Source organism: Coenobita brevimanus, chromosome 74 (genome assembly GCF_032717465.1).
Source record: "Coenobita brevimanus isolate Jiangsu-jjx chromosome 74, ASM3271746v2, whole genome shotgun sequence".
In the NCBI taxonomy this organism is placed as follows: Eukaryota; Metazoa; Arthropoda; class Malacostraca; order Decapoda; family Coenobitidae; genus Coenobita; species Coenobita brevimanus.
In genome coordinates this window covers 3,265,150-3,292,649 of record NC_137027.1, presented here as the reverse complement: position 1 = coordinate 3,292,649, position 27,500 = coordinate 3,265,150, and the positions used below count along the sequence as shown (strand labels likewise).

The window sequence follows — 27,500 nt, the reverse complement described above, 5'->3', positions numbered from 1 at the left end:
AGAAGGAAGGAAGAGAGGAAGATGAGGGAGATATACGAGGAGAAGAGGAATATAAAAGAAGAGAGGTACAAGAAATAATTAAAAGAGGAAAGGTAAGTAAGGAAAGAAGAGGAGAAAGAGTAAATGGGAAAAATAGAGAAGAGAAGGAGGGGAGAGATCTTGGAGTGGCGACAGAAAGGACGCAAGAAAGTAGAGGAAATGAAAGTATGAGTGGAGAGAAAGAGGGGAGGGAAGGAGCGTGGGGAAGGAGAGAAGAGCAAAGAGAATGGAGGGGTTGAAATTGAGGAGTGGAGATGAAAAGAAGGTTGCTGAAATAAAACAGGGAAAATAAGAACAATTGAAGACGTGGATGAAGGAGAATGAAGAAGAGGATCATAGGAAGGATGTAAGAGGAGAGAGAGAGAGAGAGAGAGAGAGAGAGAGAGAGAGAGAGAGAGAGAGAGAGAGAGAGCAGAAAGTTTGAGACAAAGAAAGAAAATGAAATTGAAAGAGGAGGAATTATGAGGAGGAAGGAGGAGGAGGAGGAATGAGTGTGGAGGAGGGAGAGAAGGAGAAGGTGAAGGAGGACCAAAGGAGGGAGGAAGGGGGGGACGTAGGGTGTAGGAGGCCAAGAAGAAGGCCAGTCAGTGTGTATCGAGCAGCGAATGAGGCAGGATGTTGCTGCTCCTGCTCCTGCTCGCCTCTAGTGTTGCTGGTATGTTCCTTTGTGTTGCGGCATCCCCATCTCTCCCAGAGTGTTCTAGAAGGTGTTTCAGCATCTAGAAAGCAATTATTCATTCATAGAGCGAGTTTCTGGAGTGTTTTATGCGTTTTGGAAAGTGAAATTGACAAGTTTGGAGAGCAGTTGTAATATGTTGCGAGAATACATTTGTGTTGCGGCTCCCTACTTTTCCCAGGGTGTTCTAGGCAGTGTTGCGGCATCTTTAAGTCGTTAATTAATCGTAAGAGCGAGTTATTGGAGTATCTGATGTGTTTTGGAAAGTGAAATTGACCTCTTCGGCGCGCAGTTCAAACATTATGTCGCGAGATGAAGTCAGGCGAGATTATTTCGAAGTTACTGCCTTCATCTTTGCAGCGTCTGTCGTAAGTTAAATAAAACGTGTGTTGCGACGAAATGTGTTGCGAGCATTAGGAAATTATGACACTAAATAGAGATGTTAATACTGAGGACAACAGAGAAGAAGAAGTTGCTGAAGACGAAAAGGAAAAAGACGAAGAAGAGGTAGAAGAAGACTGTAGTTACAAAAAATATATATGGTAGTGTTGGAGTGTGTTGCGACCACAAGGAAAGTTTTGACACTAAATTGTAATGGGGAGCATTTGAAAGGATAAACATGTGTTGCGTAAATGGATATTGGTTGTATCGGAAATGTAGCAGTGTTGGATTGTGTTGCGAGGTCAAGCGTTGCGAGTATTGAGAAGTTTAAATTGACGCTACCTTGCAGTGATGAGCGTAATGAAAGCGAGAACGGATAGCATAACGGGCTGTGCATGTAAAACGGTAGTAGCGCCGGAGTTGTGTTGCGCTGTGTTGCAAAGTTGAACCCTTAAGTTGCAGTGATGTGCTTCTGAAAGTGAGAACTGTGATACTGTATTTTGGATGCAGGTGTGCTGCGTTGTATTGCAGAGTTGGCTTGGACTGTTGTGACTGGTACGAAAGTTTGTGTCAATAGCTCCAGTGTTTGTGAAGGGTGTATTTTCATGCGTGTTGAAGTGTTGCGTTGTGTTGCGGGGGTAGGCTAGGGCATGTGGCCATTACGGAAAGTTTGACAGTTACGATATATTTCTGAAAACTCTACGTAGTGTGGATGGAAATACAGTACCCAAACTCTGGTGCGATTTATTTGGAGTGCGTTAATTAGTGTTCAGTGCTACCCTTATATATTTTAACTGGTACGAAACTTTTTGACACTAAATCGTAAATATGTTTCGGAGTATGAGATAGTACAACAGAATGGTTTATAGATGGTGGGTTGCCTACTGCACCATCAAGCTGCAAAGGGTTATACCATACTACAATGATGGAACTATGTTTTTTTTTTGTGTGTGTGTGTGTGTGTGTGTTTGTGTGTTGTATGGTGTTGTTTTTATTATTGTTAATATTATTGTTATTATTATTATTATTATTATTAGTAGTAGTAGTAGTAGTAGTAGTAGTAGTAGTATTTACTACTACTGCTATTACTAACTGCTACTACTACTACTATACTACTACAGTACAGCTGCTGCTGCGCTGCGCTGCCGCTTCTCCTCCTCCTCCTCCTACTACTACTATTGCTAGTACTACTACTACTACTACTACTACTGCTACTACTGCTGCTGCTGCTGCTGCTGCTGCTGCTGCTGCTGCTGCTGCTAGCTGTAGCAGAAGTCCCGGGTAGTATAGTAGTAGTAGTAGTAGTAGTAATTGTGCCTATTACCCTAGCAGCAGCAACAGCAGCAGCAGCGGCAACAACAACAACAACAACAACAACAACAACAACAACAGCCGCAGCAGCAGCAGCAGTAGTAGTAGTAGTAGTAGTGGAAGTTTATTGTCTTATTCTAATGTGCAAGAGATTGAGAGTTTGCTTCCATATTGTGTTTATTTCGCACTGTGTTGTAATTAAGGGTACCATAAAACTTCCAAACATCATATCCATCACCACTACCCAAGCTAAGAGCAATAAATGAATCCCGAGAAATTTCATTAAGCCAGCGTGTATAGCAACCAAGTTTTACTCTCGCTGCGAACATTTTTCAACTCGGCAAAGAACGCGGAAGCAGGAGAGGGAAAAAATAAAAGTCCGTGCAAATTGCTGGAAGGATTGACGCGTGGCAGGCAAAATAGCAGCACTGAATAACGCCTCGCCTTGAAACGTAACAAAGCTGGATGAATGACTGATTTTGGACGTAAAAAAAAAAAAAAGGAAAAGAAAGGGAAAGACTAACAGGGACTGGTGACCTAAGATTATGGCGTTGTATGTGTCTGTGTTTAAGACTGTTGTTGTGATCTTGGTAAGCACGAAAACACTTGAATATTTGCGTAGTTTTGAAGCCTGTGTACTCCTCTTGTTATCCTTAAAAGTAGATAAAGAAAACGTGAACATAGATAAACATAATATTTTTTTCTGGCTCTGCTACACCTGTTAATGAATTCTGATTGTGTACGAAAATACGATGTTATTTACGTTGTCATGAAGCCAGTACAGAAAATATTTAAACCAAGTAACAAGCGCAGCACCAGAAAGAAAAGTAAATGTTTTTATAATCTGAGAAGCCTGTTCCTTTGTTTGGGACGCGGATATGGAAGAAAATAAGAAAAGAAAGGAAAGAAAAAGGAGTCACGGTCTCCTCTGTTTACAAATCTCGTGGTCGCCAGTAATCGCGAGCATATATTTGCATTATTTTGAAAAGACAAGTCCTTTTGTTTTTGCGCTGGTGCGGATACAGAAAAGTCCAGTTAAAGTAAAGCGTTCTATTGTGTGGCGTGGAATGCGTTACGAAACCGCGCCGGGGAACAATGAAGAAATTTATATAAAAATCGCATGTGAGTCGACAGTGATGGATGTGGTGGTCTGATTGAGAGTTGCCGGACGCCATATTAGGTTATCAGGAAATGGTTGTATCCTGCTCTTGATATATCGCTGGACAACTGCGCCATTGTGGATCTAAATGCACACACTAGCCTGGTCCATCGAGGCCTATGCCCACTTTACTCTAACTTGGCCTATATTTTTGCATTTCTGTCTATCTGTCCATCTATTGCCAGACGCCATAATCCCGTAAGGGGTGGGCCCTTGGGGTGGTCGTTTGTCTTTTGAGCTAGTTGTTTAACGGGGAGGGACACAACCCTACGCCAACCCACTTGTCGACACGTAGGGAACACGTGTTGGTTATATGGTTACCACTCAGCACTGTAAATGCTTTCCTGCCTTACAGGAAACCATCTGGCTTGTCACTCAATGGAAAGCCACCTGAAAAGGAAAGAAGAGTAATAGAAATTAATAGGAAAGATGTGAGAAATAGGGAGAGAGGATGGCAGACAGAATAAGAATGATAAAGGTGAAGGAAGAAGTAGGCAGCACTACTGTACATCAAGTAGAAAAATGCAGCAGTATGGCTGTACCTCCTTTACCCAGAACTTTTTCGTGATTGGCACCGTACTCTAGTGTGTTAATCTTCTGTTACAACTCAGCATTCAAAACGGAAGATGGAAATTTTAGGCCAAGGTAGCATTAAACGAGTACAGCGGATATATGTATATGAAGCAATTTCCGCCCCCAGTGCCTTCGATCCATCAAAAGTTACTGGACATAGGAAGCCGCTTTGTATCTGAATATATATAAATCGTAACTGTAAGGAAATTTCAAGCTTAGTATCAATTTTAATTATTTCTATATGACTTTTTATTTTTAACTGTATTTAGATCAGGGGAGAATTGCAAAGGGAGACATGATACATAATACGCCTCATTAAGCCCTTCATTACGAGTCTCTCTAGATTATATATTCATTTTGTAGCAGCAGAGAAATGGCGGGGAGCAGGGCGATGTGGAGGCGATTTGTTTGTGGCCACCCCTTACGGGATTGAGGCGTCTGGCAATAGATAGATAGGAGTAGTGAACAAATGACTTGCGTGGGGTGCAGTGATCAATATTGGAGAGTCGTGTTCCAGTGGAAAAAAATATTGTAATGATCCTAACTCAAGCCTTTGGTTCCTTCTTCCCAACAAAAAAAAAAAGGGAATGGGCTGCACATAATCCAAAATGGCGCGGTTGGCCAGACAGTTTCCGTGCGTGCGCTGCCTAAATAGCCTGTGAATATGTGCAACGGTACAGGCCATAATTTAGCTGTGATTTATGGTGTTTCATTAAGTAAAAGCTCAGGTTAATGACAGGTGGTAAAAGAGTCCTACCTGCATATATCATCCTGTTCATTTGTACGTAGGATATTAGGTAACGGTATTTCTCTCTCTCTCTCTCTCTCTCTCTCTCTGTTAAAAAAAAGTTATGTATCTTGTGGTTTGTGTAAGTAGCTATTGATTTTTAAGGAACTGTATTTATATTTAGTAATGTATTTGTGACCAGTGTATTTCTTTATAATTTTTTGGCCAAGATTTTGAGTCAGTTAAAGAATCCCGTGTATTTTGATTTTCTGTTTTTATGCAACCAATTAAGTTTTAATTAGTGTTATTTCGTTTATATTTAGTAGCATTTTATATTGTTGAGTAGAAATTTATGTACTTTAAGTTCCTATATCTGCATCATCACTAGTTCCTTCGTGGGGTAAGTACAGAACAATTTTTTCCCTTCCAGTATTTGCTTTCTCTACTCTTCAGTCGGCCCATGGGTATATCTCATCTTTTTGTATAAATATGCTATGGATAAACTCGTATGATGTGCTGGTTAATGTATAATATGCTCCCAAACTCTCTTGCCGTGAGATGTTATGGGATAGGAGAAAAATCTGTTTATAGGCCAACACTCCTGTGTAATTAGCCGAGTGAGGATTCTAGCTGTGTTTATTGCCCCGTTTCTAAATGGAAACAATAAGAGACCATCTTCATAGACCTGAAGCGAAACTATGCATCAGCTGATCCAACAGCTGACATGTCAGATCAATTCAAAATTTGAAAATAAGAAAGTCTCTAAAATTCTTCCTTTTAGCCGAAACTGAAAATCGCCTAACAGTCAGCTGATGCGTCAGCTGACGCAACTGCTGACATGTTAAATCAACTCAATTTTCAAACTGTGCAACTTCGTATTTCATAAGAAAATCGCTCACAGCCCTCCAACATCAGATATTCGAACTTTCCTTGAAGGAGAAAAAAAAAAAAGATCCCCCAGGTGCACACCACTTACAGACCTGTAGGCGTCGCCACAGGTAATAGGGAGCAGGATTATTATTATTATTATTATTATTATTATTATTGTTACTGGTGTGTGTGTGTGTGTGTGTGTGTGTGTGTGTGTGTGTGTGTGTGTGTGTGTGTGTGTGTGATTGCAGCCTCACCAAAACCACCACACATACATTTTAATTCACATGAAGCTAATTATTCCACAACCTTTTTTGCCCCTGCCTCACTGTTTAGGCTTCTGCTCAACCACCATAGTAGAGAAAAAATAATGCTGAAGCATTTTCGAAGTCTATTCATTCCCACCTGACGTCACGCAACCCTTTTAACCCGAGGATATCAACCCCCCTCCTTACTACCGCAGGGGGGCTTATACGGCCCAGGAGAGACAGTATGAGCTGGAGGGGTTAGATAGAGGCGTCATTAACCCGTACAGTACCAGACGCTTTCCCTAAGTTGAGTAAAATCGTCTTGTTGTGGCTTGATCAATGGGAACAGTACCGGTACGTCATAGTCATCATCATCATCATCATCATCATCATCATCATCATCATCATCATCATCATCATTATCATTTTCATTATTATTATTATTATCATCATCATCACACGAGGACGTCAGAGGCATGTAGACCTTGCTGCCACCAGGAGAGTTTTATTTTTATTCAAGTTTAAGAAGGACCTCTCGTAGGGAAGGGGTTAAGGCCTTGAGCCATGGTTTTTCTGGGATAAAATCTTCCATGAGAGAGAGAGAGAGAGAGAGAGAGAGAGAGAGTCTTTTAATACAGTGACGGTAAAAAAAAAAAAGTGGCGTTCTCGTCCTGAAAGGGTTAATTAATTCGTCACACAGGTAGGTATTCTCACAGGTAAAAAAAATTCAAAAAAATATATATACCTGTTGAAACGCAGAAAAATGGCTGTGCTGAAACCATGGGAGAATTTTTATTTTTATTTTTGGGGCTTTGTTTTGGGATCTATTGTTCATGGTTGAGGTGTGGAAATTGGATTGAAAAAAAAAAAAAACTTTTGAATTTATTGGCAGTGCATGATAGCCACAGGGAGAGCCTAATCGGTGTGAATACTGATTGTCTCTGGATTTGCGCGCGCGCGCACACACACACACACACACACACACACACACACACACACACACACACACACACACACACACACACACACACACACACACACACACACACACACTCCTGTACAGTTATTATCCTCTCCATCTCATCCATAACATCATCATCATAATCATCATCATCATCACTTATACCGGTACAGTTATCCTCTTCCTCCTCCTCCCCCTCCTCTCCCTTCTCCTCCCCCTCCTCTTCCTCCTCCTCCCCCTCCTCTTCCTCCTCCTCCCCCTCCTCTTCCTCCTCCTCCTCCTCCTCCTCCTCCTTATCATCATCATCATGATCATTATCAAACCCATTCCCCACTTATTTATAAACGGTGCATGTAGGATCTAGACACAAGATCAATAAACCTCAACAACAAAACCATCAATAGTGTGTAGTGGGCGGATGAAAATGGTACGGTATAGCTAGTAACAATATATTGTTTAAATATATATATATATATATATATATATATATATATATATATATATATATATATATATATATATATATATATATATATATAGTACATTCACGTAACAATGCAGGAGTTTACAGTTGTGTGTGTGTGTGTGTGTGTGTGTGTGTGTGTGTGTGTGTGTGTCACAAGTATCCACACGAACCTCTCAAATACTTAAGCTTCCCCTCTCTTTAAATCTAACTTATACACTTACACAGCTATGTAAACTGAGCACCACACTTGCATATCCAAATATATTCACACCCACACACACGCCGCCCACACTCCCGCCAAGGTCAGCCAGAGAGAGGGGGGAAGGGGGGGGTTAGAGCAAGCTATAAGCGCTAAGTCAGCAGTGGCGACATTTAGCGGTTTAGGCTAATGGTCTCAGGCCATGACGCATCATTAACCCCTTTAATACGAGTCTCTCTCTCTCTCTCTCTCTCTCTCTCTCTCTCTCTCTCTCTCACACACACACATAAAGCAATGATAACCTCAATATGTATCATCCTATTTCACGTTAACTTCTCCCAAAATTACCATCGAGAAAAATAAAAATAAAATAAAAATTAATTCTCTACATATATTTCAGAGCCACACGAGGCCTGTCTTGATTTGCACGCTGAAATTCCAAGGACTCCCTTTTCTTTCTCTTTATTTTTTTTTTCCTCCATTTCCCTGTCACTCTACATGGGCGTTAAGTCAGGCTTGCTGGTGTGTGGTTTATAAAGTTCTGGCGAAATTTATCTATCTGTCTATCTATCTATCTATCTATCTGACTAATGAAAGTGAGAGGTCGAAGGTTTGGCCATGCTTAAAATTATTGACGACAAATATCCCTGCATGTAATAATGAACATACGGGATTCTTTTCAGTATCGTTGCTAACTGCACTCATTAACGTGGGATGCAGGCTAGTTACATCCAGCAGTCACAGGTGTTCCATAAATGACCGTCGAAAATTAGACACTTAATGCTCACACCTTCGCTCACCTCGATTTAATAATACTGTCATTAGTGCTGTTTAAACGTGTGTGTGTGTGTGTGTGTGTGTGTGTGTGTGTGTGTGTGTGTGTGTGTGTGTGTGTGTGTGTGTGTGTGCGGCTTTGTTTTGCCCTACACTTAAGAAAATGTTCAGTATTCTTTTGACATTTTGCCATATAAGATGAACATACTCAATACTTCCTCAAAATATGCTCGCTACCGCATGCCTTCGTGGATGCCGTCAGGAATTGGGAACATTGTAATATACCCTCACGGACACTGTAATAGGGATTGGCTTGGTAATTGGACTAGCCTCTTCAGTATAAGGCCTTGTATGGTCTTTTTAGCTTTGCCACCACGAAAGGATATTATTCAGGACGGACCCACATCCCTCTGTATTTAGACAAGGAGTATCACGTGCATTTAGGGAGAAAATACGTGTACCTTTTCTGCCCTACGTAAGAAAAGTTTGCCCAGAAAGGGTATAATATTTTTCCAAGCAGTTTTTCGTACATGGTGGGTTATTGAGTTCGTGAAATATATAAACTCAGCATTTTGGAAGAATTAAAAAAAAAAAATGGTGTGATGGAAACGTCAGGTAGTTATTATTATTATTATTATTTTTTGAAGAATCTGAAAATTGGTGTGATCGAAATGTCTGGTAACTCCCCCGCTTTCTTTTTCATTCTTTTTTCTTTTTCTTTTTCTTTTTTTTCTTTCTTTTTTTTTTTTTTTTTGCGTGGTTGTTACTGTATATGGCTGGGGTGGGTTTCGGCGCGAGGGCGGACAGGGGTGAGTGTTCCGGTTATTTATTTGTAATGTTGTTGATTTACTTTAGTTTTTATATACCCCTCCCTCCCCCTCTCTCACATACATTCATACGGTACATAAATACCGCACATACATACATACATACACACACATACACACACACACACACACACACACACACACACACACACACACACACACACACACACAGTCTTGTTTTGTTTTTTTGTAGTACGGTTTTCATAGTTTTCGTATCCTTTCCTAGTGCATGTTATTGATATTCGTTTCCTATATCTTTAATTTTATTCCCTTACTTTTCTTCTGTCATTTCATCCTGTCATGTATATTCCTCCCTATAGTAACGTAATGGAGAAACTATACTATTTTTACTTTAACATGGCCCAGATTTTCGTCCTTTTTGCGTTGTATATCAGACAGGTCAGTGGTAGAAAAAGATGCTGCTGCTCTGTATCCTTTCCGTAGCACTTCTTCGTGACTATCATATTCCAGTGCTAATCTCCTGTTATAACCCAGTATTGAAGATGGAGACCATGCAGTTTTAAGCCAAGTTTGAGTAAAAAGGGTATGGTTTGCAGGGAGGGTGATAATTATGAAAGTTAAATTCTATGTGAAAATGCCATCAGGGGCGTAGGCTTCAAATCTGACCACTTCTGCCTCGCCCCAGGGTCCCAACGCCTAGCACAAGGTAATATATCACTGGGGGCTAACCGTTAATATTGAATCATAAAGCGTATTGTAAAAGCTCACCATAGCTCGTGTGTTCTAACCTGGTGGCGATCCTGACCCCTTGTGGCTATGTTGATGGCCAGGTGTAGCGAGATTCGAGGGTTGATTTGACTAGTAACCAAGGAGACTCATTGGTTCCTCATCACGAACATATCGAGTTTCGTGCACCATCGACTTAGTACTGGGGTTGTGGCAGTGACCTAGTTCCGTCAGATGAAAAGAAACACGCAAATCCTCACTGCGATCGGCCACTCTTGCTGAATAAAATCGTCTGGCGGTAGAAATAATAAAATAAAGAAGTGACCATCGCAATAAGGGTGTTAATAAAGCTTGTTTTTTTTTTATCTTATTACGAAAGGTCTCCCTATAATTAAATAAACCCGTGTGTCAGTAGAAAGAGCGAAGTAGAGAAGATGAAGAGCGGAGTAGAGAAAAAGAGCGAAGTAGAGAGGATAAAGAGCGAAATAGAGAAGATAAAGAGCGAAGTAGAGAAGATAAAGAGCGAAGTAGAGAAGATAAAGAGCGAAAGAGAGAAGATAAAGAGCGAAGTAGAGAAGATAAAAAGCGAAGTAGAGAAGATAAAGAGCGAAGTAGAGAAGATAAAGAGCGAAATAGAGAAGATAAAGAGCGAAATAGAGAAGATAAAGAGCGAAATAGAGAAGATAAAGAGCGAAAGAGAGAAGATAAAGAGTGAAGTAGAGAAGATGAAGAGCGGAGTAGAGAAAAAGAGCGAAGTAGAGAGGATAAAGAGCGAAATAGAGAAGATAAAGAGCGAAGTAGAGAAGATGAAGAGCGGAGTAGAGAAAAAGAGCGAAGTAGAGAGGATAAAGAGCGAAATAGAGAAGATAAAGAGCGAAGTAGAGAAGATAAAGAGCGAAGTAGAGAAAAAGAGTGAAGTAGAGAAGATAAAGGGTGAAGTAGAGAAGATAAAGAGCGAAGTAGAGAAAAAGAGTGAAGTAGAGAAGATAAAGGGTGAAGTAGAGAAGATAAAGAGCGAAATAGAAAAGATAAAGAGCGAAAGAGAGAAGATAAAGAGCGAAAGAGAGAAGATAAAGAGCGAAATAGAGATAAAGAGCGAAAGAGAGAAGGTAAGAGAGCGAAAGAGAGAAGATTAAGAGCGAAAGAGAGAAGATAAAGAGCGAAGTAGAGAAAATGAAGAGCGAAATAGAGAAGATAAAGAGCGAAATAGAGAAGATAAAGAGCGAAATAGAGAAGATAAAGAGCGAAGTAGAGAAGGTAAAGAGCGAAGTAGAGAAGATAAAGAGCGAAATAGAGAAGATAAAGAGCGACGTAGAGAAGATATCGTTGTAGTGAAGTGATTTATTGATGCTACACAAGACCGTAATATCTAAGGTGGTTAACACGGAAGGTCCATATGCATACAGGTAGTCCCAGTTTGCACAGGTGTTTTTAATGAATGAATGAAGTACGTGTGAAATCAGTCGCCGTAAAACAGACACAACACAAGCATTCGATTCCGGTGTGTGTGTGTGTGTGTGTGTGTGTGTGTGTGTGTGTGTGTGTGTGTGTGTGTGTGTGTGTGTGTGTGTGTGTGTGTGTGTGTGTCGCATTATGGACAGACGAAGGGCAAAGTAATTCCTTCTTTTTTTCTTATTCTTTGAGACTAGGGGAAGGACAAAGAAATGAGGAGATGACAAAATATTCCATCTTTTTCTTCATGTCAAAATAAATCTTAAGTAGAAGAAAGAAATGGACATAAGGATGGTTAAAAATATCTTAGACATATCAAGAATCTTAGACGTATAAGTGAAGGAGTATAAGGTGGAGTGTAAGGATAAAGGTGGGAGGGACAGGTAAGATGAGGTATGATCCAGGTATTACGGTGCACCAGGTGTGTGTGGGTGTGCAAGGAGGCATGTGTCCTCCTACACACACACACACACACACACACACACACACACACACACACACACTCTCTCTCTCTCTCTCTCTCTCTCTCTCTCTCAAAACAATTGGACATAACAGTACGATAGTGGAATGCTGTGTATCTACCAATGACTGCAGTGGAATGTTATGAAAATGAAGCGAATTATTTGGAAAAAGTTCTCTCTATCAAAAATAAAAAATAAAAAACCCATGTGCTAAAAAAAATGCAGGTATAATGCAAGAGTGAGAAGAATGTCGGTAGGTCAGAAGAAATTGCATTGTCTTCTAAACATGTGGGTAGAATGAGTCGCCAGAAGAAAGTTGTTTGGCGACAAAAATGAAGGTAGAAGTTTTTAGAAGAATGTTGCTGTGAGAGAATTAATACTTGTAGCTAAGAGGAAAAATGTAGAATGAATTGCTAGAAGAATGTTAACTAGTGGCATAAAAATTTAGGTAGAATGAATCGCTAGAAGAATGTCGCTAGGTCAGAAGAAATTACACGACCAACTAAAAAAATAAACAGAAGAAGGTATATGAGTCAGAAGAATTTTCAACATTATTAGCCAAAAATATAAGTAGCAGTGTACCGTAAGCCAAGTAAACAGAGTATGAAGTGTTTAAGTAACGGTGTAAGTGTAAGCAGAGTGTATCGCCATAATGCTGCGGCGTTAACAGATGCTGGGGAAGGTGTAGTCTTAGTGGATCCTGTGTTTACCGTTAGCCTGAAGTGCATTGCCAGGGGAGTGTGTAGTTAGTAGCGTCGTTAGCAGTATAGTTAGTCGATAATGTACAGTGCTGTGGAAATGTGTAGGTTTAGACATTACAGGAGTACAGTACTGTTGGGGGAGATTGAGAGTACATTTTAAACAGAATATAAAGTCTGGTTGTCAATGATATAACAGTGATCGTGGATTTTTAGTAAAGTTTCCAAATACCTCACTGTTATTAAGTAGGTTAGTCTGTCTGTGTAGGCGAATTTGTAGCATTATATATAGTTGAAGGATCACTGAAAAGATGACCTGTAGTTAGCATAGAAGTTCAGATCATTTAGTTATAAAGAAACACGAGTTATAGTTTGGGTGGAGGGTGGGGTACAGGGGAGACGAGTGGAGGGCATAGTTAGGTTAGGAGCCAAGAAGTTAGGAAAGTGGGTGGAGTGAGTGAGTGGGTGGATGAAGTGTAGCGGAGAAGAGTGAAGTGGGTGGAGTAAATGAGTGAGATAGAGGTTAGCACAGTTAAGTTAGGAGGGAGTTTGGGTGGTGGGTGGTGTGAGTGAGTGATGAAAGGGAGCAAAGTTAGGAAGGGTGGAGTTAGTAAGTGAGTGAGATAGAGGTATCAGAGTTAGGTTCGGAATGAAGTTAGGGCGGTGGGTGGGTGGAGTGAGGGATTGAAGGATAGCATATAGAAGTTAGAGTGGGTGGAGTGAGAGAGAGAGAGTGAGAGAGATAGCACAGTTAGGTAGCCTTGTGTCCAGCCTCTCACCTCACGTACTGGACATTGTTGTTCCTGATGCGCTATTGTTTTGACTCTTATTATCCATCATTTTCTGCCTCTCCCACACGCTCTCTCTTTTACCTCTCCTTGGAATGGCTTCTCTCTCTCTCTCTCTCTCTCTCTCACACACACACACACACACACACACACACACAATTCCGACAGTCCCTTCATCATTTCCTCTCTCCATCTCTTTTTTGGTCTTCGTTATCTCTTATCTCTCGTTGCCTGTGTTCTCGCATTTCTCCCCCACTCTTTATCAGTCTCTTTGAATTCGCTGTCGATTTCTTTCATACCTCTGTCCATTGAAGCAGAACGGATTTTTTTTTTCGTTATTTCTCCTGTTTTTGTCCATCATATATTGAAAAGCAAATTGGAGGATCGTGACAATATTTGGTATGTTACTATTTACACAGGTATGAAGTACTTAAATCCATCCTCCTGTCATTCACCCCTTTTTCCCTATCAGGACGTGTGGGACCCGGGGCTAGGCTATTTCAGTCACGGCATTTAAGGCAAGGATGACCAGCCTCACCCGCCCCTGAATAGCGTTATGTACACCAGAACCATCCTTCATATACATACTGATGGAAATATATAAAATGGCTGATATCCACTATACTCCTTTTACTCCAACTTGGCCCAGATTTTCGTCCCTTTGAAGTTTATTTTTCACGTAACTCAGTGCCAGAAAAAAACAATGCCATGGCTCAGTATCATTTCCATAGCACTTCTTCGTGACTAGCGCCATATTCTAGTGTTAATCTGTTGCCACAACTCAGTAATCACGTTGGAGAGAGGGCAGTTTTAGGCCAAGTTAGAGTGAAAGGCGTATAGTACCTTTATGAACCCCGCCAAACCCACTCCGTCCAGTAGGGTAGGATGGAGGAGAGGTTGGCCACGCAATCCACTGAGGAATGTAAACCGGTGGCAAAGGTGTTTTTCCTCTCTCTCTCTCTCTCTCTCTCTCTCTCTCTCTCTCTCTTTTTATCTCTTCCCTTTGTCTATTTTTTTCATTTTTCTCTGTCTTTCTGTTTTCCTCCCTATCTTTCGCTCTCTTTATATTTTCCTTTATTTCTTCTGTCATTATCATTACCCCTTTATTTTCATTTTATTGTTTCTCTGTCTTTATTTTTTCTTTTCCGTTTCATTAGCAAGTCCGCCACGCTCTCTCCCTCAACACGTGACAAGCTCCAAGCCAGCCTAGTGAGTGGCTTGAGTGGGTTTACCTGGTTTACCTATCTGAAGGTGAAAGTGTGAGGTGTGAGTCACGTGCCGAAGGTGAGGTGGGGTGGGGCTGCTACAACGGCAGTGAAGAAAAAGAAAAATATAAATAAATAGCAAGAGGAACGGTGTGCACGGCCGAGAAGTGAAGATATAGGATGCAGAAGTGTGGAAGAACTGTTTTTAAATTATCGTGCCATATATAGAGAGAAATATCGTTAGTGGAAAATCATTATATATACTGTATATGGAAAAGTTGACCTCCATTTTCTATTCATTTCGCTGCGCAGTGGAGAATGTTTATATATATGTACAAAAGTTTATCCCATTTTTTTTTTTAATTATTATTAATTTCGCTGCTCAGTGAAGATGTTTATATATATGTATGCAAAAATTTATCCTATTTTTTATCAATAATTTCTCTGCTTAGTTGAAAATTTTTATATATATAATATGAGCAAAAGTTGACCCATTTTTTTTTATTTCGTTACCAGATGTGTCTCCTATGCGGAAAATTTTATATATATATATATGGAAAAGTAGGTTCTTTTTTTTTGTTATCAAGTTTCATGCTAGATGACTCTCCTAACCTAAATAAAATAGATTGGAGGGAGCAGAAATAAAAGGGAAAATAAAAGGAAGAATTAGTACTCAAGGTGTTATGCATTGTTTCCTATCAGTGAAGAAATATTGTTTGGTGGAGGAGTGGAGGGGGAGAGTGAAGATGAGGTGGAGGGATGGGGTGGAGAGGTGTACGAGGGAGGGGAGATGAGGTGGAGGTATGGGGTGGAGAGGTGTATGAGAGAGGGGAGATGAGGTGGAGGGATGGGGTGGAGAGGTGTATGAGAGAGGGGAGATGAGGTGGAGGTATGGGGTGGAGAGGTGTATGAGAGAGGGGAGATGAGGTGGAGGTATGGGGTGGAGAGGTGTATGAGAGAGGTGAGATGAGGTGGAGGGATGGGGTGGAGAGGTGCATGAGAGATGGGGAGTGGGAGTTGTAGAGCAGATAGCCTGATGGTGGGAGAGAGGGTGACGTGGAGGCGATTTGTTTGTGACCACCCTTTCCGAGATTAAGGTTCCTGGCAATAGATAGATAGATAGATAGATAAGGTAGATAGATTCGGTAGGCAAGTAGATAGATAAAATTACGTCATTGTAGTGAAAGAGAAAAATTCCTTCTTCGTAGTCTTAATGGGAATCTTCATTAACGAGAGTGGAAAATATTCAAAGAGTTTAACGAGTGTGTGTGTGTGTGTGTGTTCCGTGGTTTTTGGTCTGTCTCTCTGTCTGTCTGTCTGTCTGTCTGTCTGTCTGTCTCTCTCTCTCTCTCCAGCCATCTATGTATGTATTTATCAGTCTATCTCTCTCTCTCTGTTTATCTGTCTATCTATCCATCTGTCTATCATTACCATACTAATAAGCATATCCATATAAAATTTAACAATAAAAAAAAAAGACCCATATAATCCCCTCTCAAATTCCCATAGACCTGAACGCACTGGATAAGAATAAAAATCAATATTATAACATTAAATATTCTAAGTTTAAATATTCTAAGTTCAAATATTCTAAATTTAAATATTCTAAGTTTAAATATTCTAAGTTCAAATATTCTAAGTTTAAATATTCTAAATTTAAATATTCTAAGTTAAATATTCTGTTTTAATATTGTTTAAATATTCTAAGTTTAAATATTCTAAGCTTAAATATTCTGTTTAAATATTATAAGTTTAAATATTCTAAGTTAAAATTCAAATTGTAAATATTCTAAGCTTAAATATTCAAAGTTTAAATATCTAACGGGGTAAATTCCAAAATGGTGAGACTATGGAAGCTTTGAATAAGAAATGAAGACCTGGGCCATTTTGGAGAGGTAGGCCTACTGGGATGATAGCTCCTTTACTTTATATTTTATTATTATTATTATTATCATTATTATTATGGTGGTTGTGGTGGTTGATGATGATGATGATGATGAGGATGAGGATGTGGAGGAGGAGGAAGATGATGATGATAACGAGGAGGACGACGGCAGTGTAAGAAGTGAGCGAAATATTCCAGTGAGTGTATGCTTCTGTTTCATAATATTACGTCTCCTGTGGCCAGAGGGTCGGGTCAGATAATGTAAGGTAGAATAGAATAAGAAGCGAGAGTGAGTGAATGTTTACGTAATGCAGTGGTCGCTTGGGTGCTCATTCCTGTACTCTCTCTCTCTCTCGACGTGCCTGACCTGAACGTTCCCTCTATGTCTCTTCTTACCTCTCCATTTTTCTCTCTTACTCTCCCCTCTCTCTCTCTCTTTCTCTCCTCCTAACCACTTTAGTTTTCCACTCTTCCTCCTCTCCCTCCATTCGAATTCCGAGAGAGAGAGAGAGAGAGAGAGAGAGAAAGAGAGAGAGAGGTGAGTGAAAGGAAAGAAGGGGTACTGTAGGGAGAAATTAGAAATGTGTGTGTGTGTGTGTGTGTGTGTGTGTGTGTGAGAGAGAGAGAGAGAGAGAGAGAGAGAGAGAGAGAGAGAGAGTATAGAGAAATGAAAAAAGGTATGTAACCTACAGTATATACAGCAAGAGGGAAACACACAAACATACACAGCGACACTCCCCACGTACACCCCAACCAACTCTTACTTTCACCCTCCCCCGCCAACACACACACACACACACACACACACACACACACACACACACACACACACACACACACACACACGCTATCATCACCAACCCATTACCTCTTTACCTCAAATTATTATGCCACAGCCTCGTGTTTTTTTTTTCTTTTTTTTTTTCCATGGGTTGCGTAATGTCATGGGAGGCTGTATGTTTCCCGTGCCTAACCATGTCGATGTGAGCTGGGATTCTCTCTCTCTTTCACTCACTCTCTCTCTCTCTCTCTCTCTCTCTCTCTCTCATCATTATTATTATTATTATTATTTTAGTAGTTCATTAACATCTCTTCTTATATTCAACTACAAGAATAATATAACACAAAGATGTCCTGCCGTGGCGTGGTTAGTAGAGAATTTTACTAACCCGTTTACTGCCAGGGGTCTCTAATAAGGTCAGTAAATCTCCCTCTAACACTAATGAAATATAAACAATGTCCCCACGGTAAATAGGGTCATGGAGACTTGCTTTACACCTTTATTAGCCGCCGATAAATCTCACCTGTGCGGAAATACCTATACGTCGTCGTGAGGTAGTAAAGAGATAATTAAAAAAAAAAACAATCTTGCCACTTGAATAGGTTGATAAAGAGACGGACGCTAACTTAAAAAAATAAAATAAATTGACCCCTTTCTCCCCCTCCTCTTCCCACAAGTTCAGAGTTTCCTTTATTGTTTCAGTTATTTCCCCTTGTGTGTATGTCTCCTTGAAGTAAAGCCTTGGGGGGAACAAAGGGATGTATTGTCAGTAATTGTATCTGAAGTGTGAATGGCCATAATCATCTGTGTCTGTTTTCTCACCTGTGGAATTTTGCCTTGTCGCTTCTCCCCCTTCTTTTTTTTCATCGTTTTCAGTGCCTCGTTTTACTGGACTGGTGTTAATGGTGGTGTTTTTTATTCAGTGATTTGGAAGGGATTGGTGTGTTTGTGCGTGAGAGCTGGTGCTGTTTACTTTTGAGATGTTGAGGGGGTGTTGATGAGAAGGTTTTGTTATTACGTGTGGCAGTGAAAGATGGTGTGGTTGTCATCTTTCTCTCTCTCTCTCTCTCTCTCTCTCTCTCTCTCTCTCTCTCTCTCTCTCTCTCTCTCCACTGCGGAAATACTAATAAGATGATGACGGAAATTGTGGGTAAGTACCTGTTCTTTCAAGGATGAATAGATTAAATTTTAGTGAAAGTACACCAATCAACATACCTTTGCTGTCATTTCATAGGTCCTGTCAGTAGGAGGTCGCTTACAGGCACGGACTTTCGCGGTGGGAGAGTGACAGCCAGAATTAACCTTCTCCCATGCTGACAAAGTGCGAATGGGGATGGTGTGTGTGTGTGTGTGTGTGTGTGTGTGTGTGTGTGTGTGTGTGTGTGTGTGTGTTTTAAGTTGACCTGAGAGGTATGGCGATAAGCTCCACTAAGTTTCCTAAAAGGTCGACCTCAAGCACTATGACTGGAGGAGGAGGAGCAGGAAGAAGAGAAGAATGAGGAGGAGGAGGAATGCGTTCTGCTTGAGATTGGCTGAGTTTCATTTGCTATAATTTAACATTTAATTACTTATCTTAAGTGTTGTTAATGTAGGTTGGTGAAGTCGTGATAGCAGTAGTAGTAGTAGTAGTAGTAGTAGTAGTAGTAGTAGTAGTAGTAGTTATAGTAGCCACAGTACGGTATAGCAGGTATGGTAGGTATAGTAGTAGTAGTAGTAGTAGTAATCGTAGTAACTCACTCTCTCTCTCTCTCTCTCTCTTTCTCTCTCTCTTTCTCTCTGTTAACCCCTTCATTACGAGGCCACACCAGATCTGAATAAACGACCTTGTAGTGACATGAGTAAAACAGGAAAAAGCCATGATTTTCAAAGTTTATATTTAATTTTTTTCTTTCCTGTATTTCGAGAGATGCTTCAATAAAATCGTTTAATGGAGATAAGAGTAAAATAATAATAGGAAACAAATAATGGTTGTCATATCGAAGGGCGCGATCGGAACAATAGCCCATTTTATTTCCATTAGATTGATGGGAGACGGAGAGGAACACCGAGAATGGGTAGATTGGATGGTGATGGGGTCTTGGGATGAAATGTTACTGAGGAGGAATTGATTGATTGGGAGAGAGAGAGAGAGAGAGAGAGAGAGAGAGAGAGAGAGAGAGAGAGAGAAAAGAGGTACAGTGGATTGGGGATGGTGGTGGTGTGAAAAAGGATCGTACTGGAGAGAGAGAGAGAGAGAGAGAGAGAGAGAGATTCCGCTAGCATCATCGTCTTCTGGCCATTGTCTAGACTCAGGTTTGAAAATGGCGCCGAAGGAAAAAAAAAAAATCCCAATTCTCTAGTTTTTGCCTCGCTAGTGGATGTCAAGAGAGAGGCTAATATTAGAACCCCCTCCTCCTCCTCCTCCTTCTCTCTCTCTCTCTCTCTCTCTCTCTCTCTCTCATTACTTATTAATGTCGTAGCTCTTTTTTTTTTTTTTTTTTATTCCGCATGCCGATAGACTTTTTTTTCTTTCATTTTAATCTATCCATTCCGTCAGACGAATTTTCATCTATCCAGAAACCTCTCAGCCTATAGCAGTTTATTTTTTTTTTCTAACTCTGCTCCACTTTTTACCGAATCCACCAAGTCCATCCACTTTTTCAGCGCACTTCCTCCCTCTCCCCCTTACCACTCTTATCCCCTCCAATATCTCCATCATCTACCGCCATCGTTTTTACTACCCCTCCTATTCTGTCACTATTTTTCCGTCTCCACTTAATCTCCATCGGTGCCTCTGTCTCCTATTCAGCCACCCTCCTCAAGTCTCCTAACCTGACCGTGATCTTTTACTCCATTCTGCTCGGTTATGGCCAGGGAGAGTCAGATTGGAGGGTAGATTTGACTGGTAACCAAGGAGACTCAATCGCACTTCATGACAAAAGGCTAATCGAGTGGTATTCAGTAGTATTCAAGGTGTATTAATAGTCCAGTTCCTTCAGATGAAAGCAAGGTGAGGAAAACAGGTGTCTTTGTTTATCGTGTCAATATGACCTCCATCTCTTCGCCATTTATTACCATCTCTCTGCGTCACCCTTTTTTTTTTCTTCTGCCATTACTTACTGTCTCTCCACCTGTCCACCTCTCCTATTTTTTTCTTCCATTCTTTACTATCTCTCCGCTTGTCCACCTCATTACTTCTCTAATTTTTTTTCTGACATTCTTTACCGTATCTCCACCTTTCCACCTCTCCACTTCTCTCTCTTTTTCTCCACCATTCTTTACTAAATCTCCACCTTTCCACTTCTCTCTCATTTTTTCTGCCATGCGTTACTGTCTCTCCACCATTTCCTTTGATTATTCCCAGTTATCTCCATCTCTGCTATTCCTTATTATCTTTCCACTACTTCTTATGGTATCGCCATCTTTCCACATTTTCTCCTCATCATTCTTAACAGATTTCTCCATCTCCACCATTCCTTACAGGTCTCTCCATCTCTCCACCATTTCCACTCTTCTTATTTCTCCCCCTCTTTTTCATCCCTTATTGTCTCCCCACCTCCACCGTCTCTTCGGCTATCTTTCCATCTCAGTACCATTTATCTCTCCATCTCTCCACCATTTCTCTCCAACTTTCCTCCACCACCAGCTTCTCCTTCACCTCCATTCTCCACTCGCTTCCACTTGGCATTCACGACTCAGCGAAAAAAGGAGGGGAAGAAAAACAACTTATTGCTCTGGGTTTATGACATTGTGCATTCGTGTTTGTAAGATAATATCGGTGTAGTATAATAATTAAACTATTTCTCGGCTCCTAACCCTTGACTTTCACATCTGGCGTTCACGGTTGATTAAATACTTGAGTGTGTGTGTGTGTGTGTGTGTGTGTGTGTGTGTGTGTGTGTGTGGTGAAGCGTTCGGAAGTATTCGTTTGTTTACTTTCAAATGCGTTTTTTTTTTTCCGTTTAGTGGTTATCCATTGAAACTGTGACATTTTAGGATTATTACTGTGTGTGTGTGTGTGTGTGTGTGTGTGTGTGTGTGTGTGTGTGTTTACTGTCCTTTTTATCCGTATTTTTTTACTTTGAGGCATGCAATATGATTCAGTTTTAAAAGTTTACTTGGTGCTCACTGGATGTGTTATTGCCTTGTTGGTTTGTAAATGTATATCTAGTGAGAGGTGTTTGTTTAAGGTGCTGTGTAGCCTGTTTTTGTATCGTTTTTATATATATTAAGATTACTGGGTTTTTCAGTTGTTCAGTTTATGTTCTCGTGTTTCCTTTGTGCATTTTCATCTCCCGAGTCACACTAAATATTATTATTATTATTATTATTATTATTAATTTTTATTATTATTGCTGAACACTACTAGGCTGTTTTCTGGCTCTTACTTTGGATTGTGTTCCCTTAGTCTAGTACACAACTCGCTGGAAGGTATTGCTAGGGTAGTAACTCGTTTCATTGTCTGCCGTATTTTATATGCATTGTTTCATGTGTGTAAGCTGGGTTTATTTGTTTATTTGTTTATTTTTGATTGCGCAACTGAATTACGGAGGGATGAACGATGTATATATATATATATATATATATATATATATATATATTGTACACACAAAGATTTTTTTTTTTAACATACCGGTAAAAGCTTACCAGGTTCACTAGCTGTATTTTTATTGCGCACGTGTGTGTGTGTGTGTGTGTGTGTGTGTGTGTGTGTGTGTGTGTGTGTGTGTGTGTGTGTGTGTGTGTTTTCAGGAGGTGACGGTTATTTTCTATGATTATTACAAAATTTTATGATGCTGTTCACTGGCCTCTTTTTCTACTCTTTTTGTGTCGTGTTTCTTTATCTCTCGAGGGAAATAACCGCCATTATGTTGCCGGGTCACAAAAGGGTGGGGGGGCAGAGGGGAGGGCCGGGGTGGATTGCGCATTGTAATTACGGGTGGTAGTTGGTGTAATTAGCGTCATTACCAGCCCTATTTTGGCCAGTAAGCGGGGATCACCAGGCCACAGTAATCATCTGCTTCTTTGTCTTTTGGTCTGATGGTATGCCTAGCTTGTGCTTCTCTCTCTCTCTCATCGGTAATTCGAAAGGAACTCATCTGATTTTGGACGGGAGAAAAATAATCCGTTTCGAGCTGCGTACAACAAACAACGATGCTAAAGAGACACTCCTCTGTTTCCAAAGACACTCATTTATCCGCTACTTTGAAAGACTGACAATATTTACTTCCTGGGCTTGAGGGTTAGAACGGTGATAAAAAATGTGCAGCGGAAATGACCAGAGAAAGATACCCATTTGATCGAGGAGGGGAGAAAAAGTGGTTCTACAAGGAGGCTCGCGTGTTCACAGGATGAGAGGTAAACAACAGTGATAGGAGACGCAAGGCACAGTGATCGGAAAGACTCACTTGTTTGATACCGAAAAAGAAGAAAGGGCAGTCAGTTTTTGCAGTGCCTCATGTCGAAGTGTAGCCAGGCCCAGAATTACATTGCTTGGTGAGTACGGGGAGGAATGAAGCAGAACTGGGGCTCTTTTTCTAGCCGCGAGCGTGGAATGAGGTATGAGGGAGATTGTTTCAGCAAGGAATGAGAGATGCAAAGAGACGCTAAACAAGATTATAAAGGATCGTGGGGAAAGGAATTTTGTCCACCAGTGTAACCGGCACGGGAATCGAACTGAGGGTTGTCCATTTCCGAGTAGGATGCACTACAACTATGCACCAGCGACCCCAGGCCCAGCTGAATGTAAACCCAGTGGACTACAGACTTAAATTTCCCTCCTGTTGCAGTCCACCATCCTAATTCCTTGGATAGGGATGTAATTGAGAGACATTTGTATACCCTGGTAGTTGCATCCCCTCGTTGTATCAGTGCCACCACGTGAAGGCCTCTCTGCAGCACCTCCACGCTACAAGGCAAGAATTGCCGACCTCTGAAAAACACAGTGGTACTTATTTGACTGGGCGCTAAGAAAAAAGTCGATGTGTGTGTGTGTGTGTGTGTGTGTGTGTGTGTGTGTGTGTGTGTGTGTGTGTGTGTGTGTGTGTGTGAGAGAGAGAGAGAGAGAGAGAGAGAGAGAGAGAGAGAGAGAGAGAGAGAAAGATAGATAGATGGTTGGATAGATAGACAGATACATACAGAGAGAGAGGTGTGTGTGTGTGTGTGTGTGTGTGTGTGTGTGTGTGTGTGTTTATTTCCAGCCAGCGTGTCAGCCATTGCAATCAAACGAGCATCATTATCTAATCACTTTCATGCCTTCAGCCTCTCGATCAAATGGGAGCCTGGTAGCTGTTGTTGTTTTTTTTTTTGAGACATTGTGTGAGTTCGTGATCGGGAAAAGGTAAGAGGGGGTTGGGGGGAAACAGTGGTCATATTTAGAGAAGGAAAAAAAAAAAAACAGAGGTAAGGAGGGGAAGATAGGAGGAAACAAAGAAAGAGGAGAGGAGAAGAAAGAATGGAGGTAAAGAGAGGAGGAAGGAAAGAAAGGCAATAAGAGGGAGATAAGAAGAGAGAGAGAGAGGAGGAAACAAAGGAGGAGGAGAGACAAAAGAATGGAGGTAGAGGGAGGAGGATGGAGAGAAAGACGAAGGGAGAGAGGTAGGAAGAGAGAAAGGAGAAAAGAAGGGAAGGAGAGAGAAGAGGAAGAAAAGTAAGATGAAAGGAAGGAGTTAGGAAGAGAGGAGAAATAAAATTAATTGGAGGGGAGGAGGGAGGAAAGAAGGGAGGGACAGAGAAGAGGAAGAAAAGGAAGATGTAAGGAGGTAGGTAGGAAGAGAGAGAGAGAGAGAGAGAGAGGAGGAAGCAAAGGAGGAGGGGGGGAGGAAAGACAGGAGGCAGAGAGGAGAGGAATAAAAGAAGGTGAAAGGAGGGAGGGAGGAAGGGAGAGAGATAAAATAAAAGTAAGAGAATGACGAGGAAAGGTGGAAAACAGGATGAAGTACTGTAAACGACGAGGACGAGGCCGGGACGAGAAAAGAAGGGGGAAGGAAAGGAAAGGATAGAGAGGAGGCAAGAAGCGAGACAGGACGAGAAGGAGGAGAGATGGAAAGTGGGGGGATGAGAAGAGAGAGGATGAAGGAAAGGAAAAAAGTGAGATAGAGAGAAAGGGAGGAAGAGAAGGAAAGAAGGGGAGAGGAAGAGAGGAAGGGTAGGGTTGTGTCCAGCGGTGAAAGCTGTGGAACTGATGACTATAATGTTGTCTGATCACATTTCCCCGTATGCTGTGGTTTGGTAGTGTTTTAAAACAGACCAGCGAGGGAAATTGCTAGCTATGGAAGCCTCATTCCCTGACGCATAGAAAGGGGGACGAAAAACAGAAAATATATTAGCTCTTTGTTTTTTTTTTTATGTGGCTGGAGAAGTGACTTGGTTCAATTTTACTGTGGCTAACGCTAGACTATGGTATTTACCTCACCTCCGGGAGGTTTGCATAGATATGAAGGTTATGTATTATTACAAAGTATGATTGATGTTTGAAAACACCCTTGAGAAACTGCTACACACAAATTCTCTGCTCCGTGGGAAGGGATGAATCGAGTTTCTTTTTTATAATACAATTCCAAAAAATATCAGGTATTTGATTTAAGGAAACTTTAAATAGCCAAATATGCACTGGCCCGTGGGAGTTTCGTGTACACACACGCATACACACACACACACACACACACACACACACACACACACACACACACACACACACACACACATTTTATATATATATATATATATATATATATATATATATATATATATATATACACACACACACACACACACACACAGCCGGAGAAATTTAATTTAAAGGTGAAAATCTTATATATTTTTTAGTACAACCTTGGAAATTGGTTGAGTATGCGACACACGTAGGGAAGAGGGAGAAAAAACTGGAAAAAAAATAATCTTAATGCTACTGGGGCAGCCTTTTGTTATGTTTGTAAACCTTGGTGATATACAGGTGTGTGTGTGTGTGTGTGCGTGTGTGTGTGTGTGTGTGTGTGTGTGTGTGTGTGTGTGTGTTAGAATATTATTATAGAATACAACCTTGGACAATTTCTGCATATTTACCTCCACATGGGATACAGCCCCAGAAAAACAGACAATAAATAATGTCTCCCTTTTTTTAATATAACTGGTGGAATTTGTGCCTCTCTTTGCGGGCTTTCATGATACGTAATTTTGATGATTTTTGTAAAGGATAATAAATGTATCGGGGCGGGAAGGGACCTTGGGGGAATGATTGGTGGTCACCGCACATGGGAAGGCGCGGGAAAAACTTTAAAACAATTCTGGAAGTATTGTTCTTCTCAGTTTCGGTTTTATCCCTCGACTCATGACTGATTCTCTTTATTGATGGGTTTAGTCGTTATAAATCCTCCCGGGGTCTGGAAATAAAAGAGACTAATCTATTTTTATCGTAACTGACTCCAGACGATTTTCTTTCGATCTCTTGAGGGATTATTTTGTCTGTTTTAACTCCTTTACGATCCCAGAAATTTTACCTATTCTTACTCTGGCTAATAACTGGGGACTTTACTTAATTTAGGTGAGAGAGAGAGAGAGAGAGAGAGAGAGAGAGAGAGAGAGAGAGAGAGAGAGAGAGAGAGAGAGAGAATCAGGCCCTCTCCTAACACAATGGGACCAAGGCTGAGGCATCAATTATTGTGGTGCCATCTGTTGACCCGCATAAGAAACACCGCAATGGAGGCCCTGAAGCATTTGTCTATGTTTGTTCTCCGGGGCAAATGTTCCTTCTCAGTGACAGAGATATGTATAGTTGTTGGATAGTAGTAGTAGTAGTAGTAGAAGAAGAAGAAAAATATTCAGATGATGATGATGGTGATGATGATGATGATGATGGAGAAGGAGAGGAAGAAGAAGAAAAGTGGAGGAGGAGGAGAGGAAGAAGAAGAAGGAGAAGAAAAAGAAGAAGAAAAAGAAAGAGAAGAAGAAGAGGAAGGAGAAGAAGAAAAACGATAATAATAATAATAATAATAATAATAATAATAATAATAATAAATAATAATAATAATAATAAATAATACTAATTATAATAAAGAGGAGGAAGAGGAGGAGGAAGAAGACAAAAATACTGCTTCATTCATTCGCAATAATAACAAAATGAGTTTGAATTTCGCTTCATTAATTCGAAATAATAATAATAATAATAAACTGAACTGGAATGGCGCCTTATTAATTCCAGATAATTATAAGTTGGAATTTCTCTTCATTAATCCGAAAATTTCCATGTGTGTAAACGGATTATTGACCACACCTGTTCTGTGATAAAAATCGTTCCTGCTTCAAGCCACTCATTAAGCAGCTTCCGGTAATCATAACAGGTAAAATGATCCTACTTAATTACCTCATATAACCGTAATTACCTGTGATGATATGCGGAATGCGTAATGGATGCGGCAATTACTTCAGGAGACGAGGGAATTGTTGTAAAATTTCATATGCTATTTTTTTTTTATCTGTCTGCCTTCTCACTCTGCTTTCCTCGTGTGTGTGTGTGTGTGTGTGTGTGTGTGTGTTTTGAGTTATTATCTTGTATTTTGTTTTTTTGTCTTTCCTTTATTTTTCTTCCTCTTTATCCAGCTCACCATCTTTTGTTTTGATATGTTTTTTTTAATTATTACCCAGTTTACTGTTTTATCTGCTCATTGTAGTTGTTCATGTATCAGTCCTCTGTTATATATATCTTTCTCTGTTATAGTTTTGTTCATCCAGCATACTCTCCTATATAATGACAGTGGTGTTCTATCCTCTGTCCTCTATAATCTCCCTCTATATCAAGCTTTTTTTTCCCTTTATTGATTTCAGTTATTCTATCCTATATTTTCTGTTCTGTTTCTTTATTCAGATTTATTTTTAGTTTTTATTATAACTCCTTTATCTCTTGTTATATATATTTCCCTTTCCATTTGATCATTGCTCTATTAATTGCAGTTTTCAATCTATCTTTATCTATCTTCTGTTTTCTATGTCTAACCTTCTTCGTCAAGTCTTTTGCCCTGCCCAGTAAATCATCTTCATCTTCTCAGTTTCTCTCCTATTCTGGTTTGAGTAAATTAAATAGCGTCCTGTCTTTTGTATTAGTCTCTCTCCTAGTCTGTCTCCTGTTATAATCTAGCTATCTACCCTGCTGTCTTCGCTTCTCCTCTCTTTTCCTGCTGTCTTCGCTTCTCCTATCTTTTCCTGCTGTCTTCGCTTCTCCTATCTTTTCCTGCTGTCTTCGCTTCTCCTATCTTTTCCTGCTGTCTTCGTTTTCCCTATTTCTCTGCTGTCTTCTCTTCACCTCTGTTTCCCTGCTGTCATCTCTTCTCCTCTATTTCCCTGCTGTCTTCTCTTTTC

At 40.5% G+C, this 27,500-nt stretch overlaps 2 protein-coding genes and 1 pseudogene across 2 annotated transcripts in view; all 3 read left to right on the top strand.

Moving 5' to 3' along the window:
* LOC145407662 (uncharacterized) overlaps nt 1-27,500 on the top strand; it is an 82,540-nt pseudogene that overhangs the window by 3,045 nt on the left and 51,995 nt on the right.
* The window catches only part of Snx1 (sorting nexin 1), a 380,995-nt gene that overhangs the window by 308,968 nt on the left and 44,527 nt on the right, over nt 1-27,500 (top strand). The gene's annotated exons all lie outside the window — the stretch shown is intronic.
* LOC145407858 (uncharacterized) lies at nt 2,953-11,054 on the top strand. The gene is made up of 4 exons (XM_080278713.1): nt 2,953-2,997; nt 10,314-10,467; nt 10,516-10,609; nt 10,901-11,054. Exons 1-4 carry the CDS (start codon nt 2,953-2,955, stop codon nt 11,052-11,054), a joined length of 447 nt encoding a protein of 148 aa, XP_080134839.1.

Excerpts from the sequence above, each read along its gene's own strand:
- LOC145407858 (XM_080278713.1), top strand. The coding sequence starts at position 2,953 with ATGGCGTTGTATGTGTCTGTGTTTAAGACTGTTGTTGTGATCTTG. Across the intron at positions 10,468-10,515 it reads GAGAGAAGATAAAGAGCGAA|AAGATAAAGAGCGAAATAGA; the intron begins GTAGAGAAGATA and ends AGCGAAGTAGAG. Across the intron at positions 10,610-10,900 it reads CGAAAGAGAGAAGATAAAGA|AGAAGATAAAGAGCGAAATA; the intron begins GTGAAGTAGAGA and ends AGGGTGAAGTAG.